We start from the raw sequence: 12,795 nt of genomic DNA, 5'->3' as shown, positions 1-12,795 counted from the left end.
AACCAACAACAAACTGGGCAACAAGTAAAAACTTGTTGACATTGACCACAAGGAAGAACTAACAGAGAATTGTAAAGCAATTTCTACCTGCTAAAATGATCCAGAACAGCTCAATGGATATAATGTTAAAAATTAACTCAGTGTAGACCGCCTTCGTCATTTTTTAGCCTAACTTCTGCAATCCAAAATTCTTTCACACAGGTCTAGATGGACTATGCCTATGGGGCGCTGTTTTGTCAATCAAGGAGGATCCAATAATCCAAAATCACTTGAAGGCCTGAAACAATAAAATTACTTTAAATTTACCATGCACATGACAAATTATCATATATGATTTATAAGAAATAAACTACAAATATTACCTGGATGAATATTTTAAGAATTAAAATTATAATTCCATTAACCCATGGTTTTTGTTTCTTCATCCGTTTTGTTTTCAAAAGCAGCAGTTTCAAATGAACGTGTAATACACAACATCGACAATCATTTTTCATTATGATGTCACACTTATAAAATGAAAAAGTTTTGAAACTTAACCATGGTTGAATGCAAACGAAAACTAAAACTATATCTTCCTGACCATAGGGATTTTGTTACAAAAGTGTTAATTTATAACAAATTGACTGATATTCTCTCAACGTTACGGTTTGCATAACGGAGGATAAACTGTCTAATAGTTCGCGAAGCTTTTTATATGTGGATTGTAACGATTACGTGAACCGAATCAATTGTAAGATGTTCAATCAGTTTAGTTTGACCCGCTTTATTTTGTTTCATTTGCAAGTGGGACCTCAATTGGACTCTTCTAACTTTGAACAAATTCCTATGGTCAGCGAAATTTCATCATAAACTGAAACATCAGTTTTAACAATAATACGAATTCATTTTTACATTGGATGACCGTTAGGGCATTCTGGTGTATTGCTGTCGCCTAGATCAATATTTTAATTAGAATGGATTTCCATTACGTATCTTTCGTGTTGGGATTGTAACCGGTCTTTAAACATGATACTACGAGGACATTATTGAGTGCAAAAAAAACCCCATTCCATATCGCTTGTTAAAATTCATTTTTTTTTTATGGATACTCATAAAATATATTTTTAAGAACATAAATTAGTAAAATAAAAATGCTTTGTCGTTAGAAATATATATATAAGTATATCGCAAGGACCGATAACTATGCATCGGAGATTAATTGAACGTTTGACGGGGAAATATGAATACCTACTAAATTCAAATCTAATAGAAAAAATCGAATTATTGCAGAAGAGTGTCACCATGCAATTTTACTTCAATATCATTTATATAGTAGAATAGAATGTTATAAAAATGGATAAAAATTATATATTCATGTAAATGAACTCATCATAGGTACCAGGGTTGAAATATAGTACGCGTCTACAAAAGACTCATCAGTGACGCTCGAATGAAAAAAGATATATTTGTACATTTACCTCACTTGAGGTAAAGAGATTTGTTTTTTTTCTGAGACAAGTGCTAAATTGTGACCATCCACAAGAACTTGCAGTCATCCGATGGTCAGTACTTTGATTATTTTTACTACCAATTAAAACATATTGAAATCGGGATCCATATATTAGTTAAACAAGATTTTTTTTTTATCAAATCATCGGAAAAAATAAAGATTTTTTTGTCCCCCCCCCCCCCCCCCCAAAGAAGCCTAATAGATTATAGTAGATATTTGAATGTAATGTTAACTGGTCCAACATGTCAAAGGAAACAGACTGTATACATGATATAGTCCCCAGTGTAAACAGTCACATTTTTTTGTCAATTTTGATACACTTTCCCAATTTATTTCTTGATATTAAAAATGCATGAAATATTAGACAGGGGGAATGAAATTTCATATGTTTAAAAACAAGCTTGCTGAATCTTTAGAAGTGATTTGGCCCAGTTAAAAATAAGGTAAAATTGTAATATGAAGCTGTCAAACTGAATTTTAGTCTTTAGATATTATTCAGAGTCCCACTAGAAGAACACTACAGTGTAAAAAATCTTTTAGAGATTAGCAGGTCTGGTGCGATTTTTTTTTATTTGAATTTATTGTCTAAAAGAAATGCACTACGAAATAACTGTGTTCTTAGCTAGCCTATACCGAGGGGAGGACAGGGGGATACCCCTCTCCCTTCTCCTATCCCTCTTCTCCTTTCTCCTACCCCTCTTCTCCTTATTTTATTTTTTTAATTTACCGGAAAAAAGAGAGAGATATTTTATTTTTTCATATTTTATTTTTTTCTCCAACTTTTTCTCCTTTCTCCAAGCCTTCCTCTCCTCTCTCCTACCCCCTTTCTCCTTTCTCCTACCCCCTTTCTCCCTATCTCCCTTACCCCTGTCCTCCCCCTCTATACTAGGCCAACTAGCCGTGAGAAAAAAAAACTAATTCCATTTACGAGTAAATTACGGATAAATAAGATTTGTTTTTTTACAAAAAATACTTCTGGATATAATCTTATGATCGTAAACAATATTATGTCCAAGTTTAGTAGAAATCTTATCTAAGATTGTTTAAGAATGGTAATATTAAAATTTAAAAATCTTTTTACTACAGAATGAACTTTTCTGGTCTGAGCTGCCATGGATTACTTCCCCTGAAAATCTAGGTTAGATATACTGATTATTTTTTCTTTCTGTGGAATTTTAATGATGTTTTCTTATAAAGAGTTTTAATAAATACAACATTTTACTTCACATTTTAGTTTCACTTGGCAAAAAATATTAAAGTTAAAGATTAATTTTGCAATTGAAATTTTTATTATAAACCAATTTTGTAACAAAAGCTAAATAAAGTAGGACAACATTTTAAACGTGTATAGGTTGTCTCATTGGCAATCATACCACATGATATTAAAAATATCATTGTATATTTGACTACTACCTCAATTATCGATTGAGATTATAAACAAACTAAAATAGGGAAACAAACTAACTAAAAAAGTGTCATACACCCGTTCTGTGGTTAATTTTCACCTTACAAACGGTTTACCGACATACCGTACATTCAGAAAATATTGTGTGCAATTTTTATTTCGATTTTTATATTTCAGGAATAGGTTACCTTTATAACTGTATGTAACGCAAAAATTCGGGGGACCTTCCCGGTGGTGTTGTCGACGGGTAGTTCGTGACCCGAGAAGATCCTTTTGCGTATATAAATGAGGGATTCTTGTGTTGCTTGGACCTTTTCTCTAACTTACTAAAATAAACACGAAGTCGTTGTGTAAAGTTCAACAGTGTATTCAAGTATCGTAAAAACACAATACACAGTAATAACGTAATAACAGAATATACAGTATATACAGATATAGCACACTAAGTAACATTGGCAATATTCTAATCTCGTTCTCACGTCAGCTCTGCTGTTTCACAATTATCACTCCCTTATATACCTTCTCTTGCAATATGGGCTTGTGGGCTTATGGGCACCAGAGTTTCTGGGCTTATGGATACAGGGTTTATGGGCAACTGGGCAACCGGGCTTATGGGCACCAGAGTTTCTGGGCTTATGGGCAACCGGGCTTATGGGCAACTGGGCTTATGGGCAATCAGGCTTATATGCACCAGGGCTTATGGACTCCATACATATTAGGGCTACCGTGTACCGTGTATAATTAGGGCTTACAGGCTCCATAATTTAGGACCATAAAGCACCATGTAATACTAAGTCATAGATGGTCGGCCCTGAATATGAGGGTCCTAAAACACCAAGTTTACATACCCTATCAATTTTCATTACATGTATTTGGCAAAACTTTTAGGAATTTTTGGACCTCAGTGTTCTTCAACTTCGTACTTTGGCTTTTTAACAATTTTGGATTCACTGATGAGTCTTTTGTATACGAAACGCGCGTCTGGCGTAAATATAAAATTTCAATCCTGGTATCTATGATGAGTTTATTTAGACTAAAATGTGATTTTAATTCTTGCGATATTTAGAGAAATTCTGTTTATTTCTTAAAAAGATTTTAAAATACAAGTTTAAATCATCGCGATTATAACCCTGTCGCATTTTTCGAATAATAAAAAACATCGTAATAATTTTTGAATTTACTGTAAACAGATTTTAATCTAAAAATTGACAAATCCATTTAAGTATATAAAACCAGAGACATATATATGTGTATATATGTCTCTGATAAAACATAATCAGCTTTTTCTCATATCAATGGAATAGACATTCAGTTTAACATCAACAAAAATAATAATATTCCCATTAATATGCCAAAATCTGGAAAGTCATAAAACCATCTATGACTTGGACTCGGTGAACAATTTCGTATATTTTAATTTACAGGGCAGTGTTCATTTTAAGTATATTAAACTTTATTCAAAGCCAGTTCAACAGGATAAATATCTTAATTGTACATACTGAAGTCGTCATTATTAATAGCGAGGATTTGTATAGTACCTCAATACAAATCTTTGTTGAGAGCCAATACATATCTAAAAGTTCATTATTAAATTAAAAAAAGAACCTAAGGATTTACATACATGATATGTACATGCAAATGATGTTCTATTTATAGCATTTCATTTTCAGAAAAAAATTCAAAGATCAGCTATTTAGCATGTTTTCTATGGTGTAGTAAACTAAAAGACTGCTACTTTAAAGTACAGATGTGAGGGATACACGTCTGAGGCCAGTGTCGGACCCAGGAGGGGGGTCTGGGGTTGGAATCCCCCCTCTTTGGACGATCAAGATCGGGGTTTAACATGTTTTGTGAGATCTTAATTCCTATAACTAAAACCAATGAATATCAAACAAAGTCACACAAATAAGCACAGTGAAACTCAGAAAGAAGTAAGATTTTTTAAGGTGCATATTTTTAAAAGTCCTTACATACATCAGACAAAATAATTCATTAATTAGACATTGACATAATATGTATTGACCTAGTCAGAGAGTCAGAAAGAATAATCACTTACACTCACTTTAGTACTACTGAAGTACATCACGCTTATTCTGTCTGCTCACACAAGCATTAATTAATCAAAGCTAGTAAACATAGGCAATTGGTCTTAATCACGACCTAATTGATTAAAAATTACAAAAAAACAAAGAAAAAGTGTTTATTGTTCGAACGCCTATGCATCTTCGTGATAAAGTAAGACCACAATTTCAAAACTTTTTTTCCTGTTTGATGGATTAATGATTGATTGCAAAGTGCAAAAAATGTGCATTTTTCTGCATGCACATCCATTTTTGAATGGTATAAATACTGCCCCATTTTCAATGAGTAGTACCACAGAAGACCCACAGTGACTTTGGGATGAAGACTGCCATATTAGTTTTGTGTATCCTAGCTTTCACAGGTAGGTTCTATATTTATTAAAATTCCATTTTCCAAATTCGAAACTGTAATTAAACACAGGAAGTTTCCTTTTGCAAATTGTAGTGTAGATTTTTGTTACATTGTAGCCTTTAAATTATTATAAAAAAAGACTTTTTGGGGTTGAGAACTTCTCTTTATTAAATATATAAAAAATAAGCAATACAAAAAATAAACGGCTTACATAAACTCACCATAATGCACATTTTAAAAACTTTTGAAACTTTTAATTTGATAATTTTATTTAAAAAAAAGATTAAATAATGTCCGAAAGGTGAATTTATTTTTTCAAATACTAATTAAAAGACTTATCAGGGGCGTACTCATGGGAAGGGGATTGGGATTGGATTATAAGAAGGTGTGCGCTGACCTCAGAGGGCGTATTACATCAAGTTCCGCTAGTTTTTCAAAGTCCCAATGCTACGTTTCCGCAAATTTAAAGTATACGTTTCCGCAATTTGTATTTATTACTTTTCCATAAATTTGAATATATAATGACTTGAAAAATGTTCCTTTGTCCTTATACAGAGACAGGCGAAAGCAGTTTCCAAAATTACCAAAATGTAGATCAGAAATTCATGAGACATAAGGACAAATAGATTTGAAAACTAACAGAACTGAAACTTATTTTCACTTTTAATTAGTCAATGATTTTGATTCGGGAATCGTTATACTTTCATGGTTCACCAACTTGGTATGTCTATTTAATGAAATGACTGATATTTTCATAGATGGCACATTTAAATCCTGTCCGAAATTCTTCTACCAACTCAGTTTATTCGATACATGGATGTAAAAATGGTAGCTACATTCGTCTTTTATTTGCGTCACTTCCACTTAAATCCGAGAAATGTTACACGAAACTGTTGGATCGGCTTATTGATGTGTGCACTACCCGAAGAATAACTCTCCAGCCTGAGGTAGTTCATAATGACTTTGAATATGTAATGCATAGCGTTATTACGAAAAGTGCTGAGTCTGTTCATGCCCACTTGAACGAGCAGTTTTACGCTAGCCATCCTAACATTATAGCGATGTGTTATTAAAACTGCAAACAACATCTTAAATAAAGATGATAACTCTAACTGTAAAAAGCACCCGTTTGGAAATGTGAAAAGGATAAGATGGACTTCCTTCTTGAACAAAATACAAAACTTGTAAACGGTGAATATACTACTGTAGACTTTGTACGGCGTGTTGGCTACAACTATTCTGCCAGAACTGACTTATGAACTCATATCAAGATATTTCGGAATAGTGCTGACTTTTGAACATACGTTTTCATAGATTTAAATGATGAATTTTACTTGCATGTTATGATGACCTGTAACTTATAAATATTTATTTTATATTATGGCTTTGCTTTCGAACAACAGGTATTTCTTAATTATTTGCGGAAAAGCAATTAAATTTTTTTTTTTCGGAATAGTTATTTTTTTCCTGAAAAGTAAGACATTTATTTGCGGAAACGTAAGCTTTTTTTCCGGAAACGTCATTTTTTTCCCCGGAAAAGTAGTACCAATTAGCGGAAACGTAAAACGCCGACCTCAAATCTTATTTCGTTTTAGTGACCCAGTGTTGTTGAATTGTTGTGCTATTGGTTAATAAACTTTTTTTTTTCACCCGAATAATGACAATCGCTATATTCCACCATAAGAGGGCGCATAATTATTCGAGTTTAATTCATTTTCTTATATTAAAAATTTCACTAAATATAGTTGAAATACGGACCTAAGTGCAAGAAATATGATTTTCAAAATATAAAATTTAACATATATGATATATTTAAGTAGTGAACAAATTTTTTGTCGCAAATAAAACAATAACTATTATGAAAATTGTTTTTTATTTAGTGGCGCTCGAGAAATAACAAAACTCATATAGTTAGGATAATGCATAAAAATTCTGCACGCAGCCGCTAGACGCGTTTCGTCTACAAAACATTTTATTAGTGAATCTCGATTCATAATAATAATATAGAAAATAATCCTAATATATCTATTCGGGCGCAGGACATTTTAGCGAACTACTATAGGGAACATTTGAGCGCCGACATTAGAGCCCATTTTTGCACGGGATTAATCCGTTCACCTGTATTTTCGATAGCCCATTTTAGCGAAAACTGACCTGGTTGAATAATACTCTTTAAGGTTTAGGCAGATGTTCATTGTAATTCAAAGCGAACAAATAATAATCAAAAGTCGTTCGTTACCCATTGTAATGAGCACAGTTACATGTATTTGCGTTTTTTTTAATGCTATTATCAAATACAAACAACAACATATATAAAAATACAAAGTACATGTATAGACGAATGTGCATCAAAATATAGACAAGATAAAGAGAAAGAACAGTTTCTAATGCAATTTAACAGTATTGTACAGGAGGTTTATCCAGAGCCCATTACGTACGTTCTCTAGGATATAAATTCCAGGCTAGAACGAACTTTTAACGTTTGATTAAATCTTTTAGACATTTAGTGTTGTTTTTCAATAGACAGCATATGTTTTATATTGTGCTGTCTTGAGTCTATTACAGTTTTTTCCCCATTTATTATGTATTATAATGAGTCAAAAATATTTCGCTAAAAAAGGCATTGACAATTTTAATTTTCGCTAAAATGGGTTCTACTTTGGCGCTAAAACGTCCGATTTTTCGCTCAAATGTCCTTTCAATGCGCTAAAATGTCCTCCGCCGATCTATTCATATCCAGATAAGTTCTGATAAATCACAACTTTTTTTTATCAGGTATCAAATACTGTTGAAGCTTTCTGGGACCCTGTTTCGACAATAAATTGTGTACAGAATATTTTTTTCTCATACAGACATGTTCAAACCAGCGTAACTACTCCAAACAAGCATTTAATTTGTTTAATTATTGTTTTTAAAACATTGGATCATAAACTATTGAATTTCAAAGCTTTCTATCTCTGATAATTTCCCCCCCCTCAATCCAATGCTGTCAACCTTTTTTTTTTGCGGCAGTTGAGAACAAAACAGGAAGTTGTGTTAGCTGCGCGCAAACGTATTTTTCTAATCTCCAAATACAAGCAAACGTAATGCGCCCGTTCTTAACTACATTACCATTTGGACTTAATGGCGATAATGAATATTGCAATTTCTCGTAGTTTCTTGCTACTCCATAAAACATTATAAAGAAAACTTTGTTTACAACTATTTTCCTTTTAATCTCCTCTTTTTGATCTTAAAAAAATGAACGATTTAAGGTAGATGGGATGTCTAAATTATAATCCAAAGATTTTTTTTAATTATTTGCCAAATTGTAGTTTATATTATGCTTTTCACAAAAAAGTACCAAAAAGAATGGTCTCCGGGCCTATTTTCATGATATACGATTTTCAAAATTGACAAATTTTGTATAGATTATGCATGGAAAACCAAGTTTTCTGCAATAAAGCGTAAACTATACCATAGAATTTTGAGATAACATATGAGAAGATAGCTATTATAGTATGCTTTCAGTTAAGAAAAGGAAAAAAATGGGGTCACCGGACCCGTTTTCTTACTACATAATAAAATAGAGAAATTCCTTACACATTCTAATGTAAAAGTACCTTTATCTGAATTATCTGCCCTTGCATTTGAGTTACCTCCCCTTATGTGGCAAAGTTGGAAATCATTTGATCAAACAAAAGTTTTCTGTTTTTTGTAAAATACAACCATAAATATGATAAAACATGTCATTTTCTATATAGAAGTGGACGTTCTCACACGTGAATTACCTATTACTCTAAAATTTTGCACATTTTATTAAAGATCTAGACCTTGTTCTCTGGTATTTCCAAATCCAAGATGGAGGAAGACACCCGATCTACCTTAAGGACCGACCGTGCAAGGGCTGTATAGCCAGTCAAGGTCGTTAAAAACTTCCATTTGTTGTACCTTAAGGTGGTACCAAACAACTAAAATTGAGTTGGCTAAAACAATGAAAACATGGTTTGTCTTGATGTTTGCGATCTTTAAAACAAAATATTTTCTATTGATGATACTAGCGTTTCATCCAATATATAAACTCTCAACCATATATAGAAGGTTTGATTCTGTAATAGTCCATTTAAAAATTTCCCATTTAATTCTGTTATTACACACTTTTTAAACAAATTACTTCCCTTTGTCAATCGTAGACTGGTTCCATACCGGACAAAATTAGCTTTTGCTAATGTGCGTATTGTTATGCGTTTGCTTTTCTCCATTGGTTAGAGGTATAGGGGGAGGGTTGAGATCTCACAAACATGTTTAACCCCGCCGCATTTTTGCGTCTGTCCCAAGTCAGGAACCTCTGGCCTTTGTAAGTCTTGTATTATTTTAATTTTAGTTTCTTGTGTACAATTTGGAAATTAGTATGGCGTTCATTATCACTGAACTAGTATATATTTGTTTAAGGGCCAGCTGAAGGACGCCCCCGGGTGCGGGAATTTCTCGCTACATTGAAGACCTGTTGGTGACCTTCTGCTGTTGTTTTTTTTATCTGGTCGGGTTGTTGTCTCTTTGACACATTCCCCATTTCCATTCTCAATTTTAAAGTATGATCAAGTATGATGAATTGAAAGTGATGTATCGGCGGTTTAACTAATTTTTCATAAAAAAATAATTTCTGATGTCAAAAGTATTTAGATTAACAACAAATTAATGTAATTAAAAGATTTGAAAGCCTTAAATATTACTCATATTTATACGCACAGGTAAATTTGTTCGTTTTGCTACTAGCTCTCCATTATAAATGTCTTTTGATATTAGGACAAAATTATCTGCTTCCTATGCCAAGCATGTTAAGAGAGCACACATATAATTTCAAAAAAGGAAGGGGGTATGGCGTTTTGTCTGCGTTAGATTTTTTTGCCCGCAAAGAGCGGACATTTAGGTTTATTTTTCGACGCTATCAATCAAATTATTTTTATTTAAAACACTAAAAGTTATGGGGGAAATCTGGATAACACTTTGCCAATGAAATCATTTGCTTAACATACTGCGAACAATTACAAGGGCAAATATGAAATTGGCTTATAGGTAATGGGACACTCAGATAAATTATTTATATTGATCAAGTTTGTTTATAACTGCATCTGTTTTTCTTTTTATATAGCAGTTGCGGCTGACAAAAAATCTGACTGCAAATGTAAAGTAAAATGTGACCCTGGCGAAAACAAAGTAGATAAATGTTCTGGTGGTAAAGTTTTGTGTTGCTGCACTGGTAGCCCGAGGTCTGGAAATCGAGGTGGATCTAGTTCTGGAGGTTCAAGAGGTTCTATGGGTGGAAGTGGTGCAGGTGGAATGTCCGGAGGTGGATCCGATGAAAGAATTATTTATATAAATATTGGAAGTTCCGGAGGTGGCAATGGAGGTGGAGATGGCTACGGTTCAACAAGTTATGGAGGTGCCAGTGCTGGAGGTAATGGAGCTGGTAGTGGGATGTCTGGAGGTGGAATGACTGGTGGTAGAAATTCGGGAGGTGGAAGTACTGGAAAAGGATATGGTTCTACAAGTTATGGAGGTGGTGATAGCTACAGTTCTACAAGTTATGGAGGTGCTGGTGCTGGAAGTGGCGGAACTGGTGGTGGCGGTTTTGGAGGTGGAATGTCCGGTCGTGGCGGTTCTGGAGGTAGAATGACTGGAGGTAGAAGATCGGGAAGTGGAAGTGCTGGGAAAGGATATGGTACTACAAGTTATGGAGGTGGAGATAGCTATAGTTCTACAAGTTATGGAAGTAGTGATAGCTACGGTCCTACCAGTTATGGAGGTGCTGGTGCTGGAAGCGGTAACACTGGTGCTAGAGGTTCTAGAGGTGGAATGAATGGAGGTGGAAGTTCAGGAGGCGGAAGTGCTGGAAAAGGATATGGTACTACAAGTTATGGAGGTAGTGATAGCTACGCTCCTACCAGCTATGGAGGTGCTGGTGCTGGAAGTGGTAACACTGGTGCTAGAGGTTCTAGAGGTGGAATGACTGGAGGTGGAAGTTCAGGAAGTGGAAGTGCTGGAAAGGGATATGGTTCTACAAGTTATGGAGGTGGAGATAGCTATAGTTCTACAAGTTATGGAAGTAGTGATAGCTACGCTCCTACCAGTTATGAAGGTGCTGGTGCTGGTGCTGGAAGCGGTAACACTGGTGCTAGAGGTTCTAGAGGTGGAATGACTGGAGGTGGAAGTTCAGGAAGTGGAAGTGCTGGAAAGGGATATGGTTCTACAAGTTATGGAGGTGGAGATAGCTATAGTTCTACAAGTTATGGAAGTAGTGATAGCTACGGTCCTACCAGTTATGGAGGTGCTGGTGCTGGCAGTGGTAACACTGGTGCTAGAGGTTCTAGAGGTGGAATGACTGGAGGTGGAATGTCTAGAGGTGGAAGTTCGGGAGGTGGAAGTGCTGGAAAAGGATATGGTTCTGCAAGTTATGGAGATGGAGATAGCTATAGTTCTACAAGTTATGGAAGTACTGATAGCTACGGTCCTACCAGTTATGGAGGTGGTGCTGGAAGCGGTCGAACAAGTGCTGGAAGTTCTAGAGGTGGAATGACTGGAGGTGGAAGTTCAGGAACTAAAAGTGCTGGAAAAGGATATCTTTCTACAAGTTATGGAGGTGGAGATAGCTATAGTTCTACAAGTTATCGAGTTGGAGATAGCTACAGTTCTACCAGTTATGGAAGTGAGACATCTGGAGGTGGAATGTCTAATGGTAGAGATGCTAGAGGTAGAATGTCTAATGGTAGAGATGCTAGAGGTAGAATGTCTAGAGGTGAAAGTTCGGGAGGTGGAATGTCTAGAGGTTCCGGAGGTGGAAGGGCTAAAATAACATTTATTGTCAATACCAGTGGAGGAAATGGTGGCCAGGGTGACTGTACGTGCAGGATAAGATGTCAAGCAGGAGAAATGAAAAAATCTACATGTAAAAATTACAAGAAACCCGTACTTTGCTGCGAGAAAAAACCGAAAAAAGGATATGGATATTGAAATTGAATACTGTATATGAAGAACACCGATTAAAATTTTATTGTATCTAATCGATTTGGTTTTTCTTTCGAAAAGCGGGTTCCGTATGTGTACTATTTTAGCAAAAACGGACTTCAAACCCCGGAACATATTAAACCACACAAATTAAAAAAAACCAACATACACGGTTTACAAAGGCCAGCGGAATTTCTGACTCGGGATATGATAGGCGCACAAAGACGGGGGTCTTAAACATGTTTTGTCAGATATCAACTCTCCCCTTTACCTCTAGCCAATGTAAAATGAACAAACACACAGCAATACGCACAGTAAAATTTAATTTAAAAGATGTCCAAGTCCGATGTTAGATTAGGTATCAGAAAACACTTAGCAAATTGATAGAGATCAACATAAATGAACAAAGGACTACTGGTAGTTACTAACATGCCAGGCTATTGCCAGCTCTAGGCCTTACGTATATCAATAATGTGGTCATTTT

At 34.7% G+C, this 12,795-nt stretch overlaps 1 protein-coding gene across 3 annotated transcripts; it reads left to right on the top strand.

The window, feature by feature from the left end:
- The first annotated feature begins 5,223 nt into the window (after positions 1–5,223).
- LOC134692089 (loricrin-like) lies at positions 5,224–12,362 on the top strand. 3 transcript variants are annotated; one of them, XM_063552466.1, is made up of 3 exons: positions 5,224–5,337; positions 10,459–11,487; positions 11,680–12,362. In XM_063552466.1, exons 1-3 carry the CDS (start codon positions 5,295–5,297, stop codon positions 12,315–12,317), a joined length of 1,710 nt encoding a protein of 569 aa, XP_063408536.1. In that variant the 5' UTR covers positions 5,224–5,294; the 3' UTR covers positions 12,318–12,362. The 3 variants fall into 3 exon arrangements, with proteins under 3 accessions (XP_063408536.1, XP_063408534.1, XP_063408535.1); XM_063552464.1 differs by having other exon boundaries at positions 10,459–12,362; XM_063552465.1 differs by having other exon boundaries at positions 5,250–5,337; positions 10,462–12,362.
- Positions 12,363–12,795: the final 433 nt, after the last annotated feature.

This window comes from Mytilus trossulus, chromosome 12 (assembly GCF_036588685.1).
Source record: "Mytilus trossulus isolate FHL-02 chromosome 12, PNRI_Mtr1.1.1.hap1, whole genome shotgun sequence".
Lineage (NCBI taxonomy): Eukaryota > Metazoa > Mollusca > Bivalvia > Mytilida > Mytilidae > Mytilus > Mytilus trossulus.
Note: the sequence above shows the minus strand (reverse complement) of the source record. Positions and strands in the feature narration are given on the sequence as shown.